This window comes from Leptodactylus fuscus, chromosome 1 (assembly GCF_031893055.1).
Source record: "Leptodactylus fuscus isolate aLepFus1 chromosome 1, aLepFus1.hap2, whole genome shotgun sequence".
NCBI lineage: Eukaryota > Metazoa > Chordata > Amphibia > Anura > Leptodactylidae > Leptodactylus > Leptodactylus fuscus.
Window position 1 is genome coordinate 288,529,137 of NC_134265.1, and position 21,725 is coordinate 288,550,861.

Consider the following 21,725-nt stretch of genomic DNA (forward strand, 5'->3'; position numbering starts at 1 on the left):
CCATTGGAGGCCAATATACAGTGACCAATAGGAAACCTGGGAAGTGGCAGTTCTGGAACGGTAAGGTGAGATTTTTTTTCAGTTTTTTTTAAATTCAAATCGTTGTGGACTTTAGGTCAAACATTCTGGAGAAACTCTTAGTGGTCATGTATATCAGGTGACCATATACTGTATCATAGATAGCTGCAGGATGGATACCTTTAGTGGTGGCTTATCTCATGAGAGAACAAGTAATCATAGATGGTACAATTAGGGATGAGTGAGCCAGTTCTAAGTCAGTTCTAAATAGATTTGATTCGAATTTTGTGCAAATCGGAAGTGAAAATATTTTACTCTAGGGAAGAGAATTCAGAGTATGAGAATTCAGAGAATTAAGAGAATTCAGATGGCGACCCAAGGGAGGTGTAAAAATATAAACATCATTTATACTCACCTTCTTCACCTCTTCTGGGCCTTCTTGAGGCATCCAGCACTCTCTCTTGATCCTCATCTGGCCTCCTGTGTGTCATCATGTGCCTGGGGTCACCACCGAGGTCTGTGACTGGGCCTTAGTAGTCACATGGAATGTGTCAACTGGTGGGTCAACTCATTCATACCTGAGACAAAATCTTCTGGGGTTCCTAGGTTCACCCATCGCTATTGCTAATTCTGATTGCTCAATTCTTCATTTCCCAGCAACTGCCAACCTGCCACTGAGGGAATGTTGGGGTAACGAAAGATTGAGCATGTACACTGGGTGAGAGAACTTGCTGCCCTGTCATAAATCCCAACTAAAGCCATTGAAAGCAATGGTAAAAGTCGAGGTAGGCGCTAAGGCGCTATCTAGCGAAAGACAGCTAACGAACGCTGCTGATAAAATGCAGCAAAAATGTATTGAGGTTTTCATTTTTTACTTAATGCATCAAAAATCATCTTAAACTTGACTCTTTGTCATTCAGTACAAAAGGAGTCTTCTTTTTTTTCTAGGCGCATATCTTGTGAGTTTCACACTGGCTCAATGGTGTTAGTGTTGTTGTCTTGCAGCACTGAGGTCGTAATTTAAAAATTAAACCACGAAAATGGCATTATACTTCCTTGTCCAAGTGTGAACAGTGACTTTCAGTGCTTCAAAGCAACTTGTCAGTTATTTAAGCAACAGAAATTATAAATTGTAAATCAAAATTCACAGAAATTGCTCTAATAGAAAAAAATGTTTTTAAAGGGATCCTATCATTTAAATTAATTTTTTTTTTCTGCCTATCACATAGGAATAGCTTTAATAAAGACTATACTTCTCCTACCTTTAGATGTCTTCTCCGGGCCACCGTTCGGTTAAAATCCTATTTTTTGCACAAGTAGTACAGTATTGTAAGCGGCCATTTTCTTGTGGCCAGCGGTCATGCGCAGTTGGCTTTGCCCTAGGCCCGAGGCCTAGAAGTTTGAAGCCAACCCCTAGAAGAAGATGCATGAAGACTTCATTCCTGAAGAAGATGGAGGCGGTGCTGGAGAGTTCTCTTGTAACATTGGGGATTCCCCCAGTGCTGCGGGAGAACTCATTTGCATACCGGTGAAAAACGAGATTTTAACCGAATGGCGGCATAGAGAAGACATCAAAAGGTAGGAGAAGAATAGCATTTCTTAACACTATTCCTACGTGATAGGCAGAAAAAATGAAGTTTAAATGATAGGATCCCTTTAATGCGGCTCTATTATGCTGCGGTTTTAGATATTTTACTCTACAATAGCCTTTGACTTACTTAGTACATCTCAGGAGATGTAGGGAGCTACAGCAATACTTACTCATGCCTCATAAACAGATTTCTTTGGATTTATGTGATTCTTTGAAATTTGGTCAGAGGTTCCCTGTAATACATAACAACAAGACCTGTCACTGTTACAGCTAGAAAACTGATGTTATCCAAAGATGTTTGACAAAGTGGTCAACACATCCAATCAATATCTAATACTAGGAAAGAATTCTAAGATCCTATATACTGGTGTTCATGCTAATAAGGAATACCTTGAGGAAAAGCAAAAGAATATTCCTTATTTAATGAAAAAATTATACGGTTTCAGTTTTTGCCTACATTGCTTCAAGTTCTATGGCAAGCTGTATGGCTAATCTTGTGAGAAAGTAAAATAAATGGTCATAGCACTTCTAATATAGACAGATCTCTTTACACCTCGGGTTACTGTTGATCTTGACTGTATTTTTGTCCAATATTTCTTATGTAAAGGTTTATCAACACTGCAAGCTGTGCTGGATTCTGCAGCTGAGAAGAAATGGCAAGTGACAGCAATCAATGTAGGCAACATTAATAATGACAGGAAAGACGAAACGTACCGATCCCTCTTCCAGGATCTGGAAATCAAAAAGGAAAGGCGGGTGATTCTTGACTGTGAGAGGGACAAAGTAAACGACATTGTGGATCAGGTGTGTCACTAATTGTATATATGTATATCCTGGGAATGATGCACATTATTGTAGTTAGCACCCTACAATATAAATGCTTCTGATACTGTTACAGTGATGTATTGTTATTTTGTACGCGGTAGTCAGTCTATACTAGTAGGTCTACACAAATAGCACTAAAGATAGAAAATATATATATATATATATATATATATATATATATATATATATATATTATATACACTCCAGGAAAACAGTTCCCCAAGTTGCACGGCAGTATACCAATCTGTTCATTGGGTATCAGAGCCAGGACACTCTATGTATCGGCCCACACAGGAGTCTTTCTCAGATATAGTCTTTCATGTTTTTATCATCGTGTACTTTTACATTAATTTAATGATAATTTAATTAGGGAATACGATTGCATATAATAACTAATTGAAGGTTGACTTGTATTATTTTGTATCTTGGTCCTAGGTAATCACAATTGGTAAACATGTTAAAGGATACCATTATATCATAGCAAATCTGGTAAGTGCCCCTTCATATTTATTCCACTTGTGCAAAAAATATAACTATACTTACCGTCTTACTATTGGTTTAAGCAGTTAATACTGCTGGTAATAGGGAATTACCCTGAAATTGTGCCCCTGAAGATTCTCGGTCAGAGATGAAACACGTAGGGCTTGGTTAGGAGTTATACATACCTGGAGCTGGGAGCGGAGCTTTGTTTACCCAGGGCAGAACTAACCTGAACCTTACTCCCTGTTGGTGTGGCAATAGGCCAGTAGCCTCAGGGAAGGGGGGAAGGGGGGAAGGTGGCTGCCTTTTCTATCCACTAGGTTGAACAGCTCCGTTCACTGTTTGCACCAAGGTATGTCATTTATAATTATGAAGGGAGTGAGAGTCTAAGAGATAAGGGATATTGTATATACAGCATCCAGTCCCTCACCCAGGTGTATTAATATCGTATACACCCTCATGTACCAACAGTAAAGACATAAGGTTTTTTTTAATAGTTTTTTTAATCATACATCAATAAAGGTGAAGTTTTATTATATTTATTTCCAATTTTGGGAATTTGTACCTTTCAGTGATGATATTGCAAAAAATATAAGGTTGATGTTGATTTTTGTCTTGACATTCAGAAATATCAGATTTTTTGAATATTTCAATATTAAATATATTATGATGTGATTATTACTGAAGACAAGACAGGTCTCTGCTACATAATAAGTGTATTTCATTAGATTGTACTTAAAGGGACTTAAAGGGATCCTATAATTCAGACGACATTTTTTCTAAGTACCACATCGGAATAGCCTTAAGAAAGGCTATTCTTCTCCTACCTTTCGTTGTCTTCTCTGTGCCGCGGTTTGCCTACAATCCCGATTCTTGTCGGAATGTAAATTAGCTCTCTCGCGGCACTGGGGGCGGGCCCCACCGCTCAGACAGCACTGGGGGTGTCCCCAATGCTGCGAGAGAACTCTCTCCAATGCCACCTCCTCTTCTTCAGCAGCATCAGCTTCAGCCTCTTCTTCTTCTTCTGGTTTTGGCCACTCCCCTTATGTGACGTAAGTGAGGGGGCTAGGTTTAGGGTTTAAATATTCGCCCCCGCCGAGCGCTTGCTGCGGCCATATAGTACGGCTGACCGGGCTAACTACTATGACGCTCGTTACAGTGCACCAATGCTCTGCCTTTTGAGTCATATTATCATGTGTTATCTGCCTCTGATGAGCTGCAACACGCAGCAGAAACGCGTCAGGAAGTTGTGTGGCTGTTAATGTGGTGTGAATGAGTGGAGATTAGATAATAGCTAATACCTGCAAAAAAATACCTGCAGGAATAAGAAAAAAGATCTAGCTTGTATGTGTGAAGTGAAATGATATCACTACTGGGGGGAAACTAATCAAGAAAAAGAATGCATGCTATGAGCAGTACTAATATGCTCTTACATGGGGTGATGGGGTTCTAATGGGTCTGACTTTCCCTCAATGTACTGGGAAGTTGGTCCTTTGTGAATATATACCTCAATAGGTTACACACCCCCTCCCTGAAATCAGTTAGCTTTTAGCACCTTTCCTGTTTAATCCAGGCAGTCCTCACTTACTAGCAGAAAGATAAGTCAGTTAATACTATTTACTCAGCCATCAACATACAGCTAGACCTTTAGTTTATCAGGGTATTAGCTTCTTAAAGAACAGATGCTTTTGCAACTTTAGGGTCTGGTTCTATAGGTCTCCTTCACACCATTTACACACTTAAAGAAATCTGAGTCACGACATTGAGCAATTTTAGGTTTATATTAGCTTTATTTATTTTCACTTTTAAAATTGAACAATTAAAAGTTATATTTTAGTGTATCTTTTTGTTTTTTTTTCTAAATTCGTCCCTGTTTTACCGTATACTCAGCTAAATATACGGTAAAACAGGGACGAAGCAGAAGAGTGGCAGGCTGCGGTAAATCACTGTGTGCTGCGCTGCTGTGAGGACGATGAGGCAAGTTCATGAGTAGATAGATACTACTGTACATTGACTTGTCTATCTACTAGACAAGTCAGTGTACAGTAACGTCTATCTACTCGTGAACTTCATTCAACTTACCTGCTCAGAAGTGCTGTGGCTGCCCTCTGCTGGTCCGGTCCTCTGTCCTTCATGTGGCTTCAGAGTGCCCTGTGCCCCACCCCTGCCTCTGCCTCCCTAGACTAGTATTATAGAGAAGGCGGGGCTTAGGAGAGTGTGGGCAGGTACTGGGAGGGGAGACGTGAGTGATGCACTCACGTCTCCCCGCCCACACTCTCCAGCTGCACCAAGCCCCGCCTACTCCCTGCATCTCTACAATACTAGTCTAGGGAGGCAGGGGGGGGGCGCAGGGCACTCTGTAGACATGTGAAGGACAGAGGACTGGATCAAGAAGAACTGGGAGCTGCAGCTGTGCAGGTAAGTGGACATCGGGTGGGGGGGTGTTAATCACTACACAGCATGGGGTCCCAAAATTGAATCAATTTTTGGACTACATGCTGTGTAGTGAAAAGGATCGTTTTTAAAATCCGCTCTCCGATTATTTAAAAAATCCCATTGCATTGGGATCGGAATTGGGATCGGGATCGGGTTCGAATGGAAAATGATCAGAAATTGGTTTTTAAAAACGATCCTGAAATTTCAAGTTCAGCTCAACCCTAGCTGCTACATGTGGGCACATTGCTCCCATATTTAAGCATCTGTGTTAGGCATTCACACTTGCGCCCGTGTCCGTCCGCCGGGTCTCTGTCCTATTTCCCAGAAAAACTGCATAGGAGATGGCTTCCCGGCAGTCATTTTTCATTTGAACGGGTTTTAAAAGCAAATCGCCGGTGTTCGCATGCAGTCTCTCTGCAGGGGAATCTGTTTTTTTTTGGGCTGGACACAAAGTCGGACATGCAGGGGGAAAGGGCCCCTTATTCCTGTCACCTGTCAAACCTGAGACCTGTATGGATTAGGTATATATTCATAAGATGCAGGTATTCATCCATGAGATCCATAATATACATATCATTACTCTTTTAAACTAATCTATAGTTTATTATATATTTTAGCATACAGTCTTGTGATTAAAAGTAAAGCATTGCAGGTACATAATAAGACCCCTATTCACTATTCTGATCCTCCTTCCAAAACCAATATATTGAAATTATACAAACTAGTATATTTATCATACTATTAAAGCTAGATAATAATAATAATAATAATAATAATAATAATAATAATAATAATTTCAATTCCATGGTTCGGCATTCAGTATATTTCATGTAATGTTTCACTGTGTTATTTTATGCATATTTTGATAGCCTGATCCTTATATTCTGCTGCTAGCAATTTAGCTATTTAGCTGGTTTTGATTAGGAAGTTAATGGCTCAAGAGATGTTCTAACATTGTAATCTAGCCAATAATGAGGGTCATTTGCATATTTTCTATTCAGTTTTAGATGCAAGCAGAACATATGTCACATACAACACCTGCCACCTACACAGTTATGCATGGTCATTATCATTATCATTTGAGACAAATCAAGTTAAAACCAATTTAATATTGCCCATGACCTATGACTGTCAAAGGACCTTGTCATTTAATTTATCATGCAGAAATTATGTAAATGACCAATATTTAACCACATATGCTATTATGCTATTAGAAACAGCATTTGCCTCATTGAATTCCAATATTAACTAAAGTAAGTTTGGGTAGTTCTGTAATACTTGCTATATGTTACACTTTATAGTATTTTATACCAACTTTACAAAGAATGATTGATGTAGACTAGAGATGAGCGAACAGTGTTCTATCGAACACATGTTCGATCGGATATCAGGCTGTTCGATGTGTTCGATTCGAATCGAACATCACGTGGCAAACTCCAAAAAAATTTGATTCCCCTCCCACCTTCCCTGGCGCTTTTTTTGCACCAATAACAGCGCAGGGGAGGTGGGACAGGAACTACGACACCGGAGGCATAAAAAAAAAATCGGAAAAAGTCATTGGCTGACGAAATCAGGTGACCTCCATTTTAGACGAATAGTGGATTTCAAATCCGGGTCATATGAGAATGTGAACTTTGTGACTAAGAGACAGGGATAGCTGTACAGGCAGGGATAGCTAGGGATAACCTTTATTTAGGTAGGAATGTTATTAAAAATAACTTTTTGGGGCTCTATCAGGTGTGTAATTGTGATTTTTGTGACATAAACTTTTTCCAATAGGAATGCATTGGACAGCGCTGATTGGCCAGAGTACGGAACTCGACCAATCAGCGCTGGCTCTACTGGAGGAGGCGGAGTCTAAGATCGCTCCACACCAGTCTCCCTTCAGATCCGACCTTAGACTCCGCCTCCTCCGGCAGAGCCAGCGCTGATTGGCCTAAGGCTGGCCAATGCATTCCTATGCGAATGCAGAGACTTAGCAGTGCTGAGCCAGTTCTACTCAACTACACATCTGTTGCACACTCGGCTCTGCTACATCTGATGCACACTTGGCTCTGCTACATCAGATGATGTACATCTGATGTAGCAGAGCCGAGAGTGCATCAGATGTAGCAGAGCCGAGTGTGCATCAGATGTGTAGTTGAGCAGAACTGACTCAGCACTGCTAAGTCTCTGCATTCGCATAGGAATGCATTGGCCAGCCTTCGGCCAATCAGCGCTGGCTCTGCCGGAGGAGGCGGAGTCTAAGGTCGGACCTGAATGGAGACTGGTGTGGAGCGATCTTAGACTCCGTCTCCTCCAGCAGAGCCAGCGCTGATTGGTCGAATTCCGTACTCTGGCCAATCAGCGCTGGCCAATGCATTCTATTAGCCCGATGAAGTAGAGCTGAATGTGTGTGCTGGCCAATGCATTCTATTAGCGTGAGCTGAGTTTGCACAGGGGTTCTAGTGCACCCTCGGCTCTGCTACATCAGATGTACATCATCTGATGTAGCAGAGCCGAGAGTGCATCAGATGTAGCAGAGCCGAGTGTGCATCAGATGTGTAGTTGAGCAGAACTGGCTCAGCACTGCTAAGTCTCTGCATTCGCATAGGAATGCATTGGCCAGCCTTCGGCCAATCAGCGCTGGCTCTGCCGGAGGAGGCGGAGTCTAAGGTCAGACCTGAATGGAGACTGGTGTGGAGCGATCTTAGACTCCGTCTCCTCCAGCAGAGCCAGCGCTGATTGGTCGAATTCCGTACTCTGGCCAATCAGCGCTGGCCAATGCATTCTATTAGCCCAATGAAGTAGAGCTGAATGTGTGTGCTGGCCAATGCATTCTATTAGCGTGAGCTGAGTTTGCACAGGGGTTCTAGTGCACCCTCGGCTCTGCTACATCAGATGTACATCATCTGATGTAGCAGAGCCGAGAGTGCATCAGATGTAGCAGAGCCGAGTGTGCATCAGATGTGTAGTTGAGCAGAACTGGCTCAGCACTGCTAAGTCTCTGCATTCGCATAGGAATGCATTGGCCAGCATTCGGCCAATCAGCGCTGGCTCTGCCGGAGGAGGCGGAGTCTAAGGTCGGACCTGAATGGAGACTGGTGTGGAGCGATCTTAGACTCCGTCTCCTCCAGCAGAGCCAGTGCTGATTGGTCGAATTCCGTACTCTGGCCAATCAGCGCTGGCCAATGCATTCTATTAGCCCGATGAAGTAGAGCTGAATGTGTGTGCTGGCCAATGCATTCTATTAGCGTGAGCTGAGTTTGCACAGGGGTTCTAGTGCACCCTCGGCTCTGCTACATCAGATGTACATCATCTGATGTAGCAGAGTCGAGAGTGCATCAGATGTAGCAGAGCCGAGTGTGCATCAGATGTGTAGTTGAGCAGAACTGGCTCAGCACTGCTAAGTCTCTGCATTCGCATAGGAATGCATTGGCCAGCATTCGGCCAATCAGCGCTGGCTCTGCCGGAGGAGGCGGAGTCTAAGGTCGGACCTGAATGGAGACTGGTGTGGAGCGATCTTAGACTCCGCCTCCTCCAGCAGAGCCAGCGCTGATTGGTCGAATTCCGTACTCTGGCCAATCAGCGCTGGCCAATGCATTTCTATGGGGAAAAGTTAGCTTGCGAAAATCGCAAGCTGACAGGGATTTCCATGAAATAAAGTGACTTTTATGCCCCCAGACATGCTTCCCCTGCTGTCCCAGTGTCATTCCAGGGTGTTGGTATCATTTCCTGGGGTGTCATAGTGGACTTGGTAACCCTCCAGACACGGATTTGGGTTTCCCCCTTAACGAGTATATGTTCCCCATAGACTATAATGGGGTTTGAAACCCGTTCGAACACTCGAACAGTGAGCGGCTGTTCGAATCGAATTTCGAACCTCGAACATTTTAGTGTTCGCTCATCTCTACTGGATACCCATTGCCCTGTGAATAGAGTTCAAAATACTAACGCTGACATATATTTCTCCTGTGCATCCCCCATACTCTGAAACTCCTTACCAAGACACATAAGACTGACCCCCACAATCACAGGATTCAAGAAGGCCCTGAAGACTCACCTATTCAGGAAGGCCTACAACCTCCAATAACACTACTATCACCACACCACCATCTGTACAGTCTCCCCCTCTCACATTCTGTCACTATCCCTCTTCCCTCATAGATTGTAAGCCCTTGTGGGCAGGGCCCTCTATCCTACTGTCGGACATTGTTAGTATTATATTTGTTTGTATACTTTGTGTACTATATGTAAACCCCCAAATGTAAAGAACCATGGAGTTAATGGTGCTATGTAAATAAACAATAATAATAATGTTTATTATTTCAAGCAAGCCATTGCTATACGAATAGTGAAATGAAGCATTTATTAACATGGAAAAGAACAAGGAAGATAAGCCAATGCATCTATTAACAATAGAGGAACACGCTTGTCAATACATTAACTACTGTTAATGTTGTAATATCAATTTTTTTGACCAATTGACTTTGCTGACTGTACATTCATTTAGTTGATGAATGAACATTTTGTACTTATTACCTTTCTTTGCCATTTCCATTCTCTGAGAACCACAATATTATCTGGAGGAACTCAATATGGTATATTACTTTCTATGCCTTGAAGGTTTCTTCGTTTATTAAAATAACATGTCTGCAGAACTTTTATCATAATATGAATCTAATTGATGAATTTTCTTTGCATAGGGCTTTACAGATGGAGATTTATCAAAAATACAGTTTGGAGGAGCCAATGTATCAGGATTTCAGATTGTTGACTATGATGACCCTGCTGTTTCCAAATTCATACAGCGTTGGTCAACACTAGAGGAAAAGGAATATCCTGGAGCACACACTTCAACTATTAAGGTAACATAGAAAATTCTTCAATATAAATATTTGGTTATTACTATGGTCACTATTCCTAAGTCATGTCCACATACCTCCCAACTATCCTGGATTCAGTGGGACAGTCCGGATTCCGGGTCCTGTCCTGCTGTCCTGGTCGGTGGGAGGTGAGTCCTGGTATCAACTCATCTAAGTACATAAAACGCATTAAGCTGGGGGGAGATGTAGAGGAACATTAAACTGGGGGAGGCAGATTAAATGGGGAGAGTGACTTTAAACTGAGGGAAGCAGGAGGAGGACATTAAACTGGAGGTAATTTGGAAGGGTAACATTAAATTGGGGGCAACTGGAGGAGGACATTAAACTGTGGGGGTAGCTGAAGGGGAACATGTCTGCCTCTAGTTGCCCCCAGTTTAATGTCCCCCTCCAGCTGCCCTGGTTTAATGTCTCCCTCTAGTTTCTTCATGCTATGGGGCAATTGGAGAGTAGCAATAAAGTCGGAGCATACACTGTGAAGGTAACTGTAGTAGGATTATACTGTGTGGGGGCAGATAGAAAAATGGATGAGAATGAGCGGAGTCAATTTAAAAGTTGGTGGAGTTAAATTTGCATAGCGCGTCACACATTCTGTCCCTCTTTCTACCTTTTGAAATTTGGGAGGTATGCAGTACGTGGTAGAAATTAATATTTTATTGTTGCCTTCTGTTTCTTCTGAAAGTATGTAGAAAGAAATGCATGTATAATATAACTATATAATATCAATCTATTTATAACATAAATATTATTCGTATTTCACTTTTTTTTTGAATAATGTCAGTTCTGAGATTTGTAGAAAACAATTCTGCAGCATCTTTTCTTATGCCATAACCAGAGGTGTAACTTGAAGCTCCAGGGCTCCAATGCAAATCTGTAATGAGACACCCATGGACAATGTTTTCTGGCTGTGCCCATTTGGGGTGCATCAGCTGATGCTCAGAATAGCAGGGATATCTTGTTGCTTTTACTCACTGTCATTGGAGTGTCAACACTGTTCATGCTTGAAGTGGTTTATAGTGGGTGAGGCTTCCAATGACACCAGTGACTGACTAGACTTACTTAAACAGTGACTTCTGCTATGCTGACTGTTATGTCTGATTGTTAGGTATCTATCATTCATGATCTGGTAGGAACATTTCTATTAATGGAATTTCTGGAAATAGAAATTCTAGCATTTGGTGGTGGTTTCAATGGAGGCTTCCCAAAGAAGATACAAGTGAAACGTAGATTCATTTTGTTGTGTGACAAGATATCATGCTGTTGCATAATATTAGTGTCAGTTAGTGTGAGGGGGCTTCGTTTGAATGGGTTTTAAAAGCAAATTGCTGTTGTCCACCTGTAGCCTCTCCATGGGGAAACTAAGTTGGACATGCAGAACTTTGCATGCAGCCCAAAAAAATTGGTTTCCTCGCGTAGAGGCTGCATATGGACACCAATGGTTTGCTTTTAAAAACTATTCAAATGAATGGGATTTAAAACTGACCACCTGGAAGCTGTCCCTTATACAGTTTCGCTGGGGCTTAGGACGGGAACCCGGCAGACTAACACAGGGCATACAGGCGCACAAGTGTGAATGCTCTTGAAATAAACACTTCCTATATCTGTACATATCGTTTATTGAATAATTTTGTATGGTGATAAAGAAAAAATGGTTACTTTTCGGATTTATTTTTATGGTTTTCACATTGCTATACTCATAATACAGTGTGATAAGTTTGTTATGGATCCCTATGATTGTGACAAAATTACCATATTTCTATACTTTGCACTGAGACTGAAGTAATAGCTGTGAGTATAGATTAATCCTCATTTAACTGTTCTCTAGTTTGGTTAACTTGTGCAATTTCATATGAAGTACTCAACCCAACACAGTATCATAACATATTAACATAACAATGCCTTGAAAGTCTGTAATTCAGTAAAAAACATTTCCCCCATCTCCCACTGGGTAGACATGGAGGAGGCGGAACAGATCTCTATATGCAGCTCCCATTTCTACCAACTCTAGGCTTCTCTACAGTTCAGTTAGGGAATAACATGTGAGAATGGAATTTTCTGGATTGGAATTTTCTGGAATAGAATATTTCTGGATATAACTTATCTGGAATAGAGTGTATCTGGACTAGATTTATCTGGAATAGAGTGTATCTGGAATAGAATTTATTTGGAATAGAATCTATCTGGGATATAATTTATCTGGAATAGAATCTATCTGGAATAGAATTTATCTGGAATATAATCTATCTGGAATATAATTTATCTGGACTAGAATGTATCTGGATAAGAAATTATCTGGAATAGAGTGTATCTGGAATATAATTTATCTGGAATAGAATGTATCCAGACTAGAATTTATCTGGACTAGAATTTATCTGGACTAGAATGTATCTGGAATAGAATGTATCTGGAATAGAATGTATCTGGAATAGAATGTATCTGGAATAGAATTTATCTGGAATAGAATTTATCTGGACTAGAATTTGTTTGGAATAGTATTTACCTGGACTAGAATTTATCTGGATTAGAATTATCATGGCTAGAATTTACCTGGACTAGTATTTATCTGGAATAGCATTTATCTGGAATAGAATTTATCCAGTGGTGATGCTATCATCGGGTTCCTCAACATATTGCTGCTTTTAACTGGAGATCCCTGAAGCAGAACGTTCTGTGATTATGTTAATACAAATTCCAACTGGATTTTGTGACTAGAGAATCTTATTTTATACCATATGTATCCTTGTCCTTATTTCAAGGTATAATACAACTGTATTAATGGTAATTTTCACTGTATAAATATAAATGTACATTTTTATAGGAAGAACATTACCAGCTGATACCCAATGTTATGCTCTCATGTCAGCTCATGTCCGTCACATTGTATTAAGTTTCTTCTTTGTAAGACGAGCCTTTGTGTTTATGTCTCTTGGTGTGGAAATACATCAGATATTTATTATCATATTCATGTTGACTGTTTTGCTGCCTTGAAGCATTATACACCAAACTATCCATAGGACATTCTACACGTCCTAGTTTTCCAAGAACCGTAACGATAGTCATAAATACTATAATAGAAAAAAACTTCTAATACAGACATTTATTATCTTAGAGTTGTCATTATGTAATTGCTTACAATTGCTTTTATTTGCTGACCTCAGTATGCAATGCTGAACAGAGAACTATAAAATGGCACAGCCTTGTAGTATTGTTTAAGTTATTGTAACTTAGGAAACTGAAAGAATATAATGATTTACATACAGAAATATTAGTGTATCAGTGATGCATGTGCTTTGTAACAGCAAAGCATTTCTCACTTGCCATAATTTATCATGACATTCAACCTATAAGTTTTTACTTTTTGGGAGCTATGTATGAAGAGTTCAATTTGTATTCATATAATATAGGGGTAAAAGAAAGTAAATATATTTAAAGTTGTAACACACATGGGTATACCAAATATGAGTATTTTTTATTTTATATGTATTTTCTGAAATAAGATAAAATGGGCATTTTTTTCTTTATCCAAATCTTAATTTGCACTGTAATTTTTTTTTATCGACAATCTGCTGACATACTTCTGCACGCCGGCATACTGTTATTGTGCATACAAATATGCCAGGAGCTTATTAGGCTTCACTACAACTATGCCCTAGTAGGCGAACACATGTGGCAGCCCAGGGACCTTTGTCAGGTCTTGGCTTGTTTCCAAGGTGCTAGGGTCGGTAATTACTATTACAAGGGCAATGATGGTAGTACTGAAAGGGTTAACTGCTGGAATCTGAGTTTTCTTCTATCCCTGCAGATGTGACAGCAGCAGGTCTGTGTATTACAGCTCTGCCGCTGCCCCTGATCTCTCAAGCATATTGACAGTGTCCGCAAGATTATGGAGAAGATTTACTGATTCACTGATATATTGCTGATTTTACATTTGGACTGGAAATCCTCCTGAAATAACTTATCACAATACACAAAAGTAATAACAAATTCAGTTTTGACTTTTTTTTTTTTTTTGTATTTCCAACCTATAATCTATGCATAGGAAAAATTATTTATTTTCTGATAATATTTAGATTTAATTCCCAGCTAATAATGAATAATATTAATAGTGAATTTAATAAATATATCAATTATGTTTCTATTGCATTAGTGTTCTTGAAAATGCTGGTTTGGCAAGCAAAATATTATCAGAGTAGCCAATGTCAACAATTTTATTTTGACTGGTTTGAGCCAACCTGGATCCACAAAAGGCAGGCTCTTAGTTCCCCAAGATGTTTAGAACAACCTCCCTGCCAAATTCTCAAAAAACTGTCTGCAAGTATATCTAGAAGAATCAGTGCTGTTGTGAAGGCAGAGCATTAACAAAACAGTTATTTGATTTATTTCCCTGATGTGGTGCTCATTGTATAGGATAAATAGTTTTATATTTTTGCAGTTGAGATTTTTTAGTTGCAGAGATACCTAGTAACATAGTAGATGAGGTTGAATGAAGATACAAGTCCATCAAGTCCAACCTGTAACCTTACAGTGTTGATCCAGGGTGTTAAGACTTCAGATGCAGCACAGAGCAATTAGTGAGTACCAGTACCAGACACACTGATCAAAATGGGTAATGCAGTGCTGAGCATCCAGCAAACCCAGGTCCACACCAACCTTTCAGAGATGTTCACCAGAGCCCTTGATGGTGGGATGGACTTGGAGGCTACTGTCGGTCAGGGCGGCACGAGTCAGTGAAAGCTGGACGCACAGCGCACCACAAATCTCAGGAAAAACAGAAAATGGAATCACTTACCAGCAAGTCCCCAGAGTAGATAGTGTCCAAAGAGCCAGAATGTAGCGGTTGGCAGTAGACAGTAGATAGTAGTAGAGCACCTAGGCATAGTTTTCCAATCCGGTTCAAGAACGCGAGGTCAATGCAGTACAGAGGATAATCCAGAAGAGTAGTCAAGCAGACCGAGTGTCGGTAACAGGAGGGCAGAGTGGTACAGAGGTTAGGTTCAAGGAGCAGAAGTCTAAAGGCAAGCTGGGGTCATCAACAGAAGAAGGCACAGTACAAAATCAGGAGGCAGATGCAAGGTCAGAAAGCAGAGCAGGAATGGAGACAAACAGAACACAGGCAACAGGATAGCTATCTTCCAGGGCAACTGAATAGCCAGCGGTGAGCCATAGCCCATCTTAAATAGGCCTAGGTGTGCACCTGACCTCCAGCCCCGGAAGTATTGGGTCCAGCTCAGGAGGGAACCGGGAACCCCCACACCCTGAGACCCGGAAGTAGAGGGCTGGGAGCAGACACAAAGAGTGGGCCAGCATCCTCCTCTGCACATTATTGTGGAGGCTGCAGTCCAACTCCTAACACATGGAAGGCAAAACTCTATGAGGCTGATGCCAATTGCCCCATGTCAGGGAAAAAAATAAGTAGCTAATAAAAAAAAACAGGAAATGAAGATCCTTCTTACAATCCATGACTATACAGCATTTTCTGTTTGCTGTTTATCCAAATCTATATCCTATGAGTAAACTAATATATCCACTGTATTAAAATTTTTATTTTTATTTTTTTTTTACAAACAAGGAAAGGTCATATGCTATATCAATGGGCTGACCTCCATTTCCTCCCTCTCACTATAGAGTTTACATTGACATTATGGAAAGACCCCTAATAACATCATTGACATGGCTTAATTACTTTGTTCCTGAATGCAATACTCATCCCTGTCAGTTTCCAAAGGATTCGCTAATGGCGATGTAAACTGTATGCTGTCGAGGTTATACTTACATTACAGTTTAATGACCTAATTTGTTTTATTATCTCTAAACAAAATTGACAATCTAACGTTCTCGTAATATTTTTGTGAACAGTACAATGTGAATGGAATGTTTACGTAAATTACATTTGCTGTTGTAAACTTTGCTGCTAATCCTAGTATATTTAGCCAGTCTGTTACAGCACTGTAGCTTTCATCCCATTATAGTTGGAAATTTATACGGCAGACTGATATTAAACATTTCAAGACACCTGCCCTCTGGCACCGATTCTACTATTATACCACATTAACCAATTAAATCAGATATTGATACATTCTCAATGTGATTCTAACATTAGATAGCAAGTCTCTGAATATGTGACTTTGAGTTCAGATGTCCGGGCTGATTTCACCAGGCATAGGTCCAGATGGCGTAGTTTTAAACCAATACATTCATGGAGCCCATAGGAATTGTCACACTTATTTCCACATATAGAAGCTGCTAGCTGGAGGGAATGGAGCTGCTAGCTGATGATAGAGCTGAACCAAGCTATGTACTGCTAGGAATAATGGCCTAAAGATATGTTCACATCATATTTGTGACCAGTGTTCAATATATATGCCAGGAGATCTTCCCAGTGTGTACATCAGTTATACTCTACCATTAGTCAAATGTATGGCATAAAAATTCCCTTATGGTATACATTTGATGGGTGTATGTTGGTATATTTGGTTTTTAACCCCTTAACGACCGGCCCATAGGGAATCTACGTCGGCACTTGCAGGTCCTTCCTGACTGCCCTATAGGAAAACTACGTCGGGCAGTCAGGGAAGGATTCCCTGTCAGTGCCGACGTAATTGGAGCAAGTCTTAGGTGTATCTTACAGCTAAGACCTTGCTCCATAACCCCCCATCGGAGGGGGCTCCGATCGGTGGTTTTTAACCCCTTCAGTTCCGTGATCAAACATGATCACGGAACTGAAGCGGTTCCGTGACGGTGCCGGCCGAATCGGCACCCCCCGCGGCGAGATCGGGGGGTGCCGATGTCTCTAACATGGAGCCTGGGGTCTGGCCAGTGACCCCAAGCTCCAAGAGACCCCCAATACCTGGTTGATCCTGCCCGGGGAAGAGGAAGTCAGACGCAGGCAGCCCCTGCGTCTGACTTCCTCCAGACGCTGCAAGACACTGACAGCTGTGTCCTGCAGCGTCTAATAGAGAATTAGTGATGCTTTTAAAGGGACACATGAAAAAGTAAGAGAAAAAAGTAAAAAAATAAATAAATAAAGTGTCTGATAAAAATGAATAAAGTTATAAAGCCCCAAAATCCCTTTTTTCTATAGAAAATGAATTATATTAAAAAAAAACCTAAAAATTAATAAAAACAATACATATTTGGTATCGTCGCGTCCATAACAATCTGTACAATAAAACTGCAACAATATTTAATGTACACGGTGAACGTCGGGAAAAAAAAACGGAAAAAACCCGCCGGAAGTAGTGATTTTTCGCCATCTCACCTTACAAAATATGCTATAAAAAGTGATCAAAAAGTCATAATCACCCCACAACAGTACCAATAAAAAGCGCACATTGTCCCGCAAAAAATAAGCCCTCAACCAACACTGTCAACCAAAAAATAAAAATGTTACGCCTCTCAGAAGATGGCGATACAAAAAACATTAATTTATGTCCCTAAATGTGTTTTTATTCTACAGAATTAGTATCGCATAAAAAAATAATATAAATGAGGTATCGCCGTAACCGTACCGACCCGCAGAATAAAGGACACATGTTGCTTATATTGTACGCTACATGGCAAAAAATTTAAAAGTTAGAATGCAATGCCAGAATTGATTTTTCTTTAAAAAATCCAGCAAAAAAGAGTTAATAAAATGTATTCAATAAGTTGTAGGCACCCAAAAATGGTGTCATTACAAAATGCATCTCATCCCGCAAACAACAAGCCCTTATATGGCCGCGTCACCAGAAAAATAAAGAAAATATAGCATCTAGTAATGTGAAGACAAAATCCCGCAAAATCGCCAAATCATTAGAACACGACTGGCTGCGTCAGGAAGGGAATATATAAGCTAAGCAAGCGTATATCAGGGGACACCCCATATTTACAGCTTAGGAGGGAACAGACACCAGAAATGACCCCCAAAGTGACCCCCAGAGTGACTCCCCCAATCATAGGAGCTCCTGGGACATAGTAGGGAATTTGGTGTTTGCAATGTACTCCGCACCGCTTATATATTCCCTCTTCGCCATCCGCTGTGTAGTCACGTCCGGGATACTAATACTCACTACACCCCCTGATACATTCTTTGAGGGGTGCAGTTTTCAAAATGGGGTCACTCCTTTGAGGAATCAAGTTTTCTGGTACGTTATAGGCTCTACAAACATGGCATGGCGTCTGGATACCAAACATCTGAATCTGTACTCTAAAAGTCGCATAGCGCTCCTTCGCTTCTGCTCCCTGCTGTGCGCCCAAACTGCAGTTTATGACACATGTATGACACTGGTGTACCCAGGATAACGGACGTAATGTCATATGTGAGTATAAACTGATATTAGGGCACAGCCGGACACAGAAGGGAAGAAGGGTTATTGGGTTTTTGGAGCACAGACGGTTTGGTTTTTGGATGCCATGACACTTTTGCAGAGCTGAAGCGCCAGTAAAGTGGAATCCCCTGATATGTGACCTTATTTTGGAAACTACACCCCTGAAGGATTTATCCAGGGGTACAGAGAGCATTTTTAACCCCCAAATGTTGCTATAACTTATTATCCATAAATGAATACGCAGATGATTGTGAAAGGTAAAAATGACCATTTTTCCAAGAAACCGTCATTTCAGTACGTAATATATTGTGCCCGACTTGTATCAGAGATGAACGCTCTAAAAGCTTACCGCTTACCAGTGTTTGGAGTGTGTATCTCTGCTGACATAAGTTAGGCACAACATACCGGGCACTGAAATGGCGAATCTCTGGAAAACTTCATTTTTAACTTCTCATTATCAGCCGCAATTTCATTTCTGGAAACTAAATAAATGCAACACTCAAGGGTTAAAAATGCTCGCTACGCCACTTGATAAATCCCATCAGTGGGCTAGTGTCCAAAATGGGGTGACATGTCTGCAGATTCCACTTTATTGGCAATTCAGGGGCTTTGCAAAAGTGACGTCCAAAAACCAAACTGTGCTCCAAAAACCAAAATAGCGCTCCTTCCCTTCTGTGCCCGGCTGTACCCAAACAGCCGATTCTACCCACACATGGCATTAAGTCCGTTATCCGGGGTACACCAGTGTCATACATGTGGGCATACACCGCCATTTGGGTACACAGCAGGGCGCAGATGTGAAGGAGCGATATGTGCTTTTGGAGTGCAGATTTAGATTGTTGGTGTTTGGACACCATGTCATATTTGCCGAGACCCTAAAATTTCCCCTACAAAATGGGGTCACTACTTAGGGAATTCCAGTTTACTGGCACCTCCAGGGCTCTACAAAACCAACATGGCGCCCCGAAAGTCCCTCTAACTCTGTACCCCAATAGCTAAAAAGCGCAGTGCTCCTTCCTTTCTGCGCCCTGCTGTGCGCCCAAGCAGCAGTTTACACCCACATATATAATTTTCTGCCCCTCGGGATGGCCCCTTAATAGTTTTAGGAGTGCAGGTCTCTGACAACACAAAGTGGGTGCAACGTATTGGGCACCGAGATGGCAGATTTCTTTACAAATTTCAATTTTCATTTTGTACATTAATTTTTGGGAAGCATTTTTAGGCTCAAAATGATAATACCCCTTGATACATTCCTTGATGGGTGTAGTTTTTAAAATGGGATCACATTTGAGGGGTTTCCATTGTATTGGTACTTTAGGGGCTCAGCAAATACAACATGGCACCAGAAAACTATTCCAGCCACATCTGCCCTCCAAAAGCCAAATAGCGCTCTTCCCATTCTGACCCCCACCATGTCCCCATACAGCAGATTATGGCCACATATGGGGTATTGCCGTGTTCAGGAGAAATTGTGCAACAAACTGTGGGGGGCTTTCTCTCCTTTAACCCCTTATGAAAATGAAAACTTTGGGGATAAAGGGACATTTTAGTAATTTTTAACCTACACATCCCTAAGTTAGTAAAATCTGTGAAACGGCTATAGGGTCAAAATGCTCACTATACCCCTCAATGAATACCTTAAGGGGTCTAGTTTATAAAATGGGGTCATTTATGGGGGGTTTCAATTGTTTTGGTAACTCAAATCTTGTTTGAATGTGCAATGGGCCTAAAATATCTGCAAGCAAAATTTTGTGTCTTGAAATCCAGTTGGTGCTCCCTTTTTTTTGGGCCCTACCGTGCGTCCGTACATAGGATTAGGGCCACAAAGTATACATTTTTGAACACGGGAGAAATGGGGCCATCTATTTTGGGGTGTTTTTCTTCATTTTCATGTGTTATGTGCAAAAAAACTGCCTTTAAAATTACTCTTTTGTGTAAAAAATATGAGAATTTTTTGTTTGACGCAAATTCTTTTAAAACCTATGGGGTCAAAATACTCACTATACCCCTCAATGAATACCTCAAGGGGTCTAGTTTATAAAATGGGGTCATTTATTGGGGTTTTCAATTATTTTGGTAACTCAAATCTTGTTTAAATGAGCAATGGGCCTGAAACATTTAGAAGCAAAAATTGTGTCTTGAAATCCAGTTGGTGCTCCCTTCTTTTTGGGCCCTACCATGCGTCCGTACATGGGATTAAGGCCACAAAGTGTACATTTTTGAACACGGGAGAAATGGGGCCATTTATTTTGGGGTGTTTTTCTTCATTTTCATGTGTTATGTGCAAAAAAACTGCCTATAAAATGACACTTGTGTAAAAAATATGATTTTTTTTTTGTTTGACGCAAATTTTCTCAAAACTTATGGGGTCAAAGTACTCTCTATACCCCTCAATGAATACCCTAAGGGGTCTAGTTTATAAAATGGGGTCATTTATGGGGGTTTTCAATTGCTTTGGTAACTCAAATCTTGTTTGAATGTGCAATGGGCCTAAAATATCTGCAAGCAAAATTTGTGTTTTGAAACCCAATTGGCCCTCCCGACCTCTTGGGCCCTACTGTGTGTCCGTACATAGGACTAAGGCCACAAAATGGACATTTTTTAACACGGGAGAAGTGGGGTGATATATTTTGGGGTGTGTTTCTTCTTTTTGATGTGTTGTGTGCAAAAAAACTGGCTTTAATATTACATATATTTGAAGAAAATGAAAATGTAATTTTTATCATCATTTGTAATAATTCTTGCAAAACAATATTTGTTTGATCAAAATGCTCACTATACCCCTCAAAGAATACCTGAAGGGGTCTAGTTTTACAAATTGGGTCATTTAATGGGAGGTTCTGTCATTATGCCACCTATTCCTGTCTGCAAACAGAGCTTGGTACAGGAAAAAATGACAAACTCAAAATTTCCAAAATTTGCTTATAAACTTGATAAACTTGTAAATTGTCTAAGTTACTCAAATATGCTAAAATTATTTCAAATATGCTTGAAACACAAAAGGAACATTTGGAAATATATAACTAGTAACTTTTTTGCCCTGTATTATTGTGCATATGTGAGATATCGCAGCTAAAAATGGAAAACATTGAAAAATTTTCAAAATTTTCAGCATTTGCGAGTTTTTAAATAAATTTACGCAAGTTATATCAGTCTAATTTTAGCTTCTCAGTAAAGTACAACATGTCACGAAAAAACAGTCTCAGA

General features: G+C 40.5%; 1 protein-coding gene across 6 annotated transcripts in view; it reads left to right on the forward strand.

The window, feature by feature from the left end:
• The window catches only part of GRIA2 (glutamate ionotropic receptor AMPA type subunit 2), a 145,611-nt gene that overhangs the window by 68,313 nt on the left and 55,573 nt on the right, over window positions 1-21,725 (forward strand). For all 6 annotated transcript variants that reach the window (XR_012717541.1, XM_075288166.1, XM_075288149.1 and 3 more), the window contains exons 4-6: window positions 2,217-2,413; window positions 2,870-2,923; window positions 10,036-10,197. Coding sequence is in view for 5 of the 6 variants with exons in the window: in XM_075288166.1 (XP_075144267.1) it covers window positions 2,217-2,413; window positions 2,870-2,923; window positions 10,036-10,197 (413 nt within the window). In the remaining variant the exon portion in view is untranslated. The remainder of the gene's footprint in view (window positions 1-2,216; window positions 2,414-2,869; window positions 2,924-10,035; window positions 10,198-21,725) is intronic.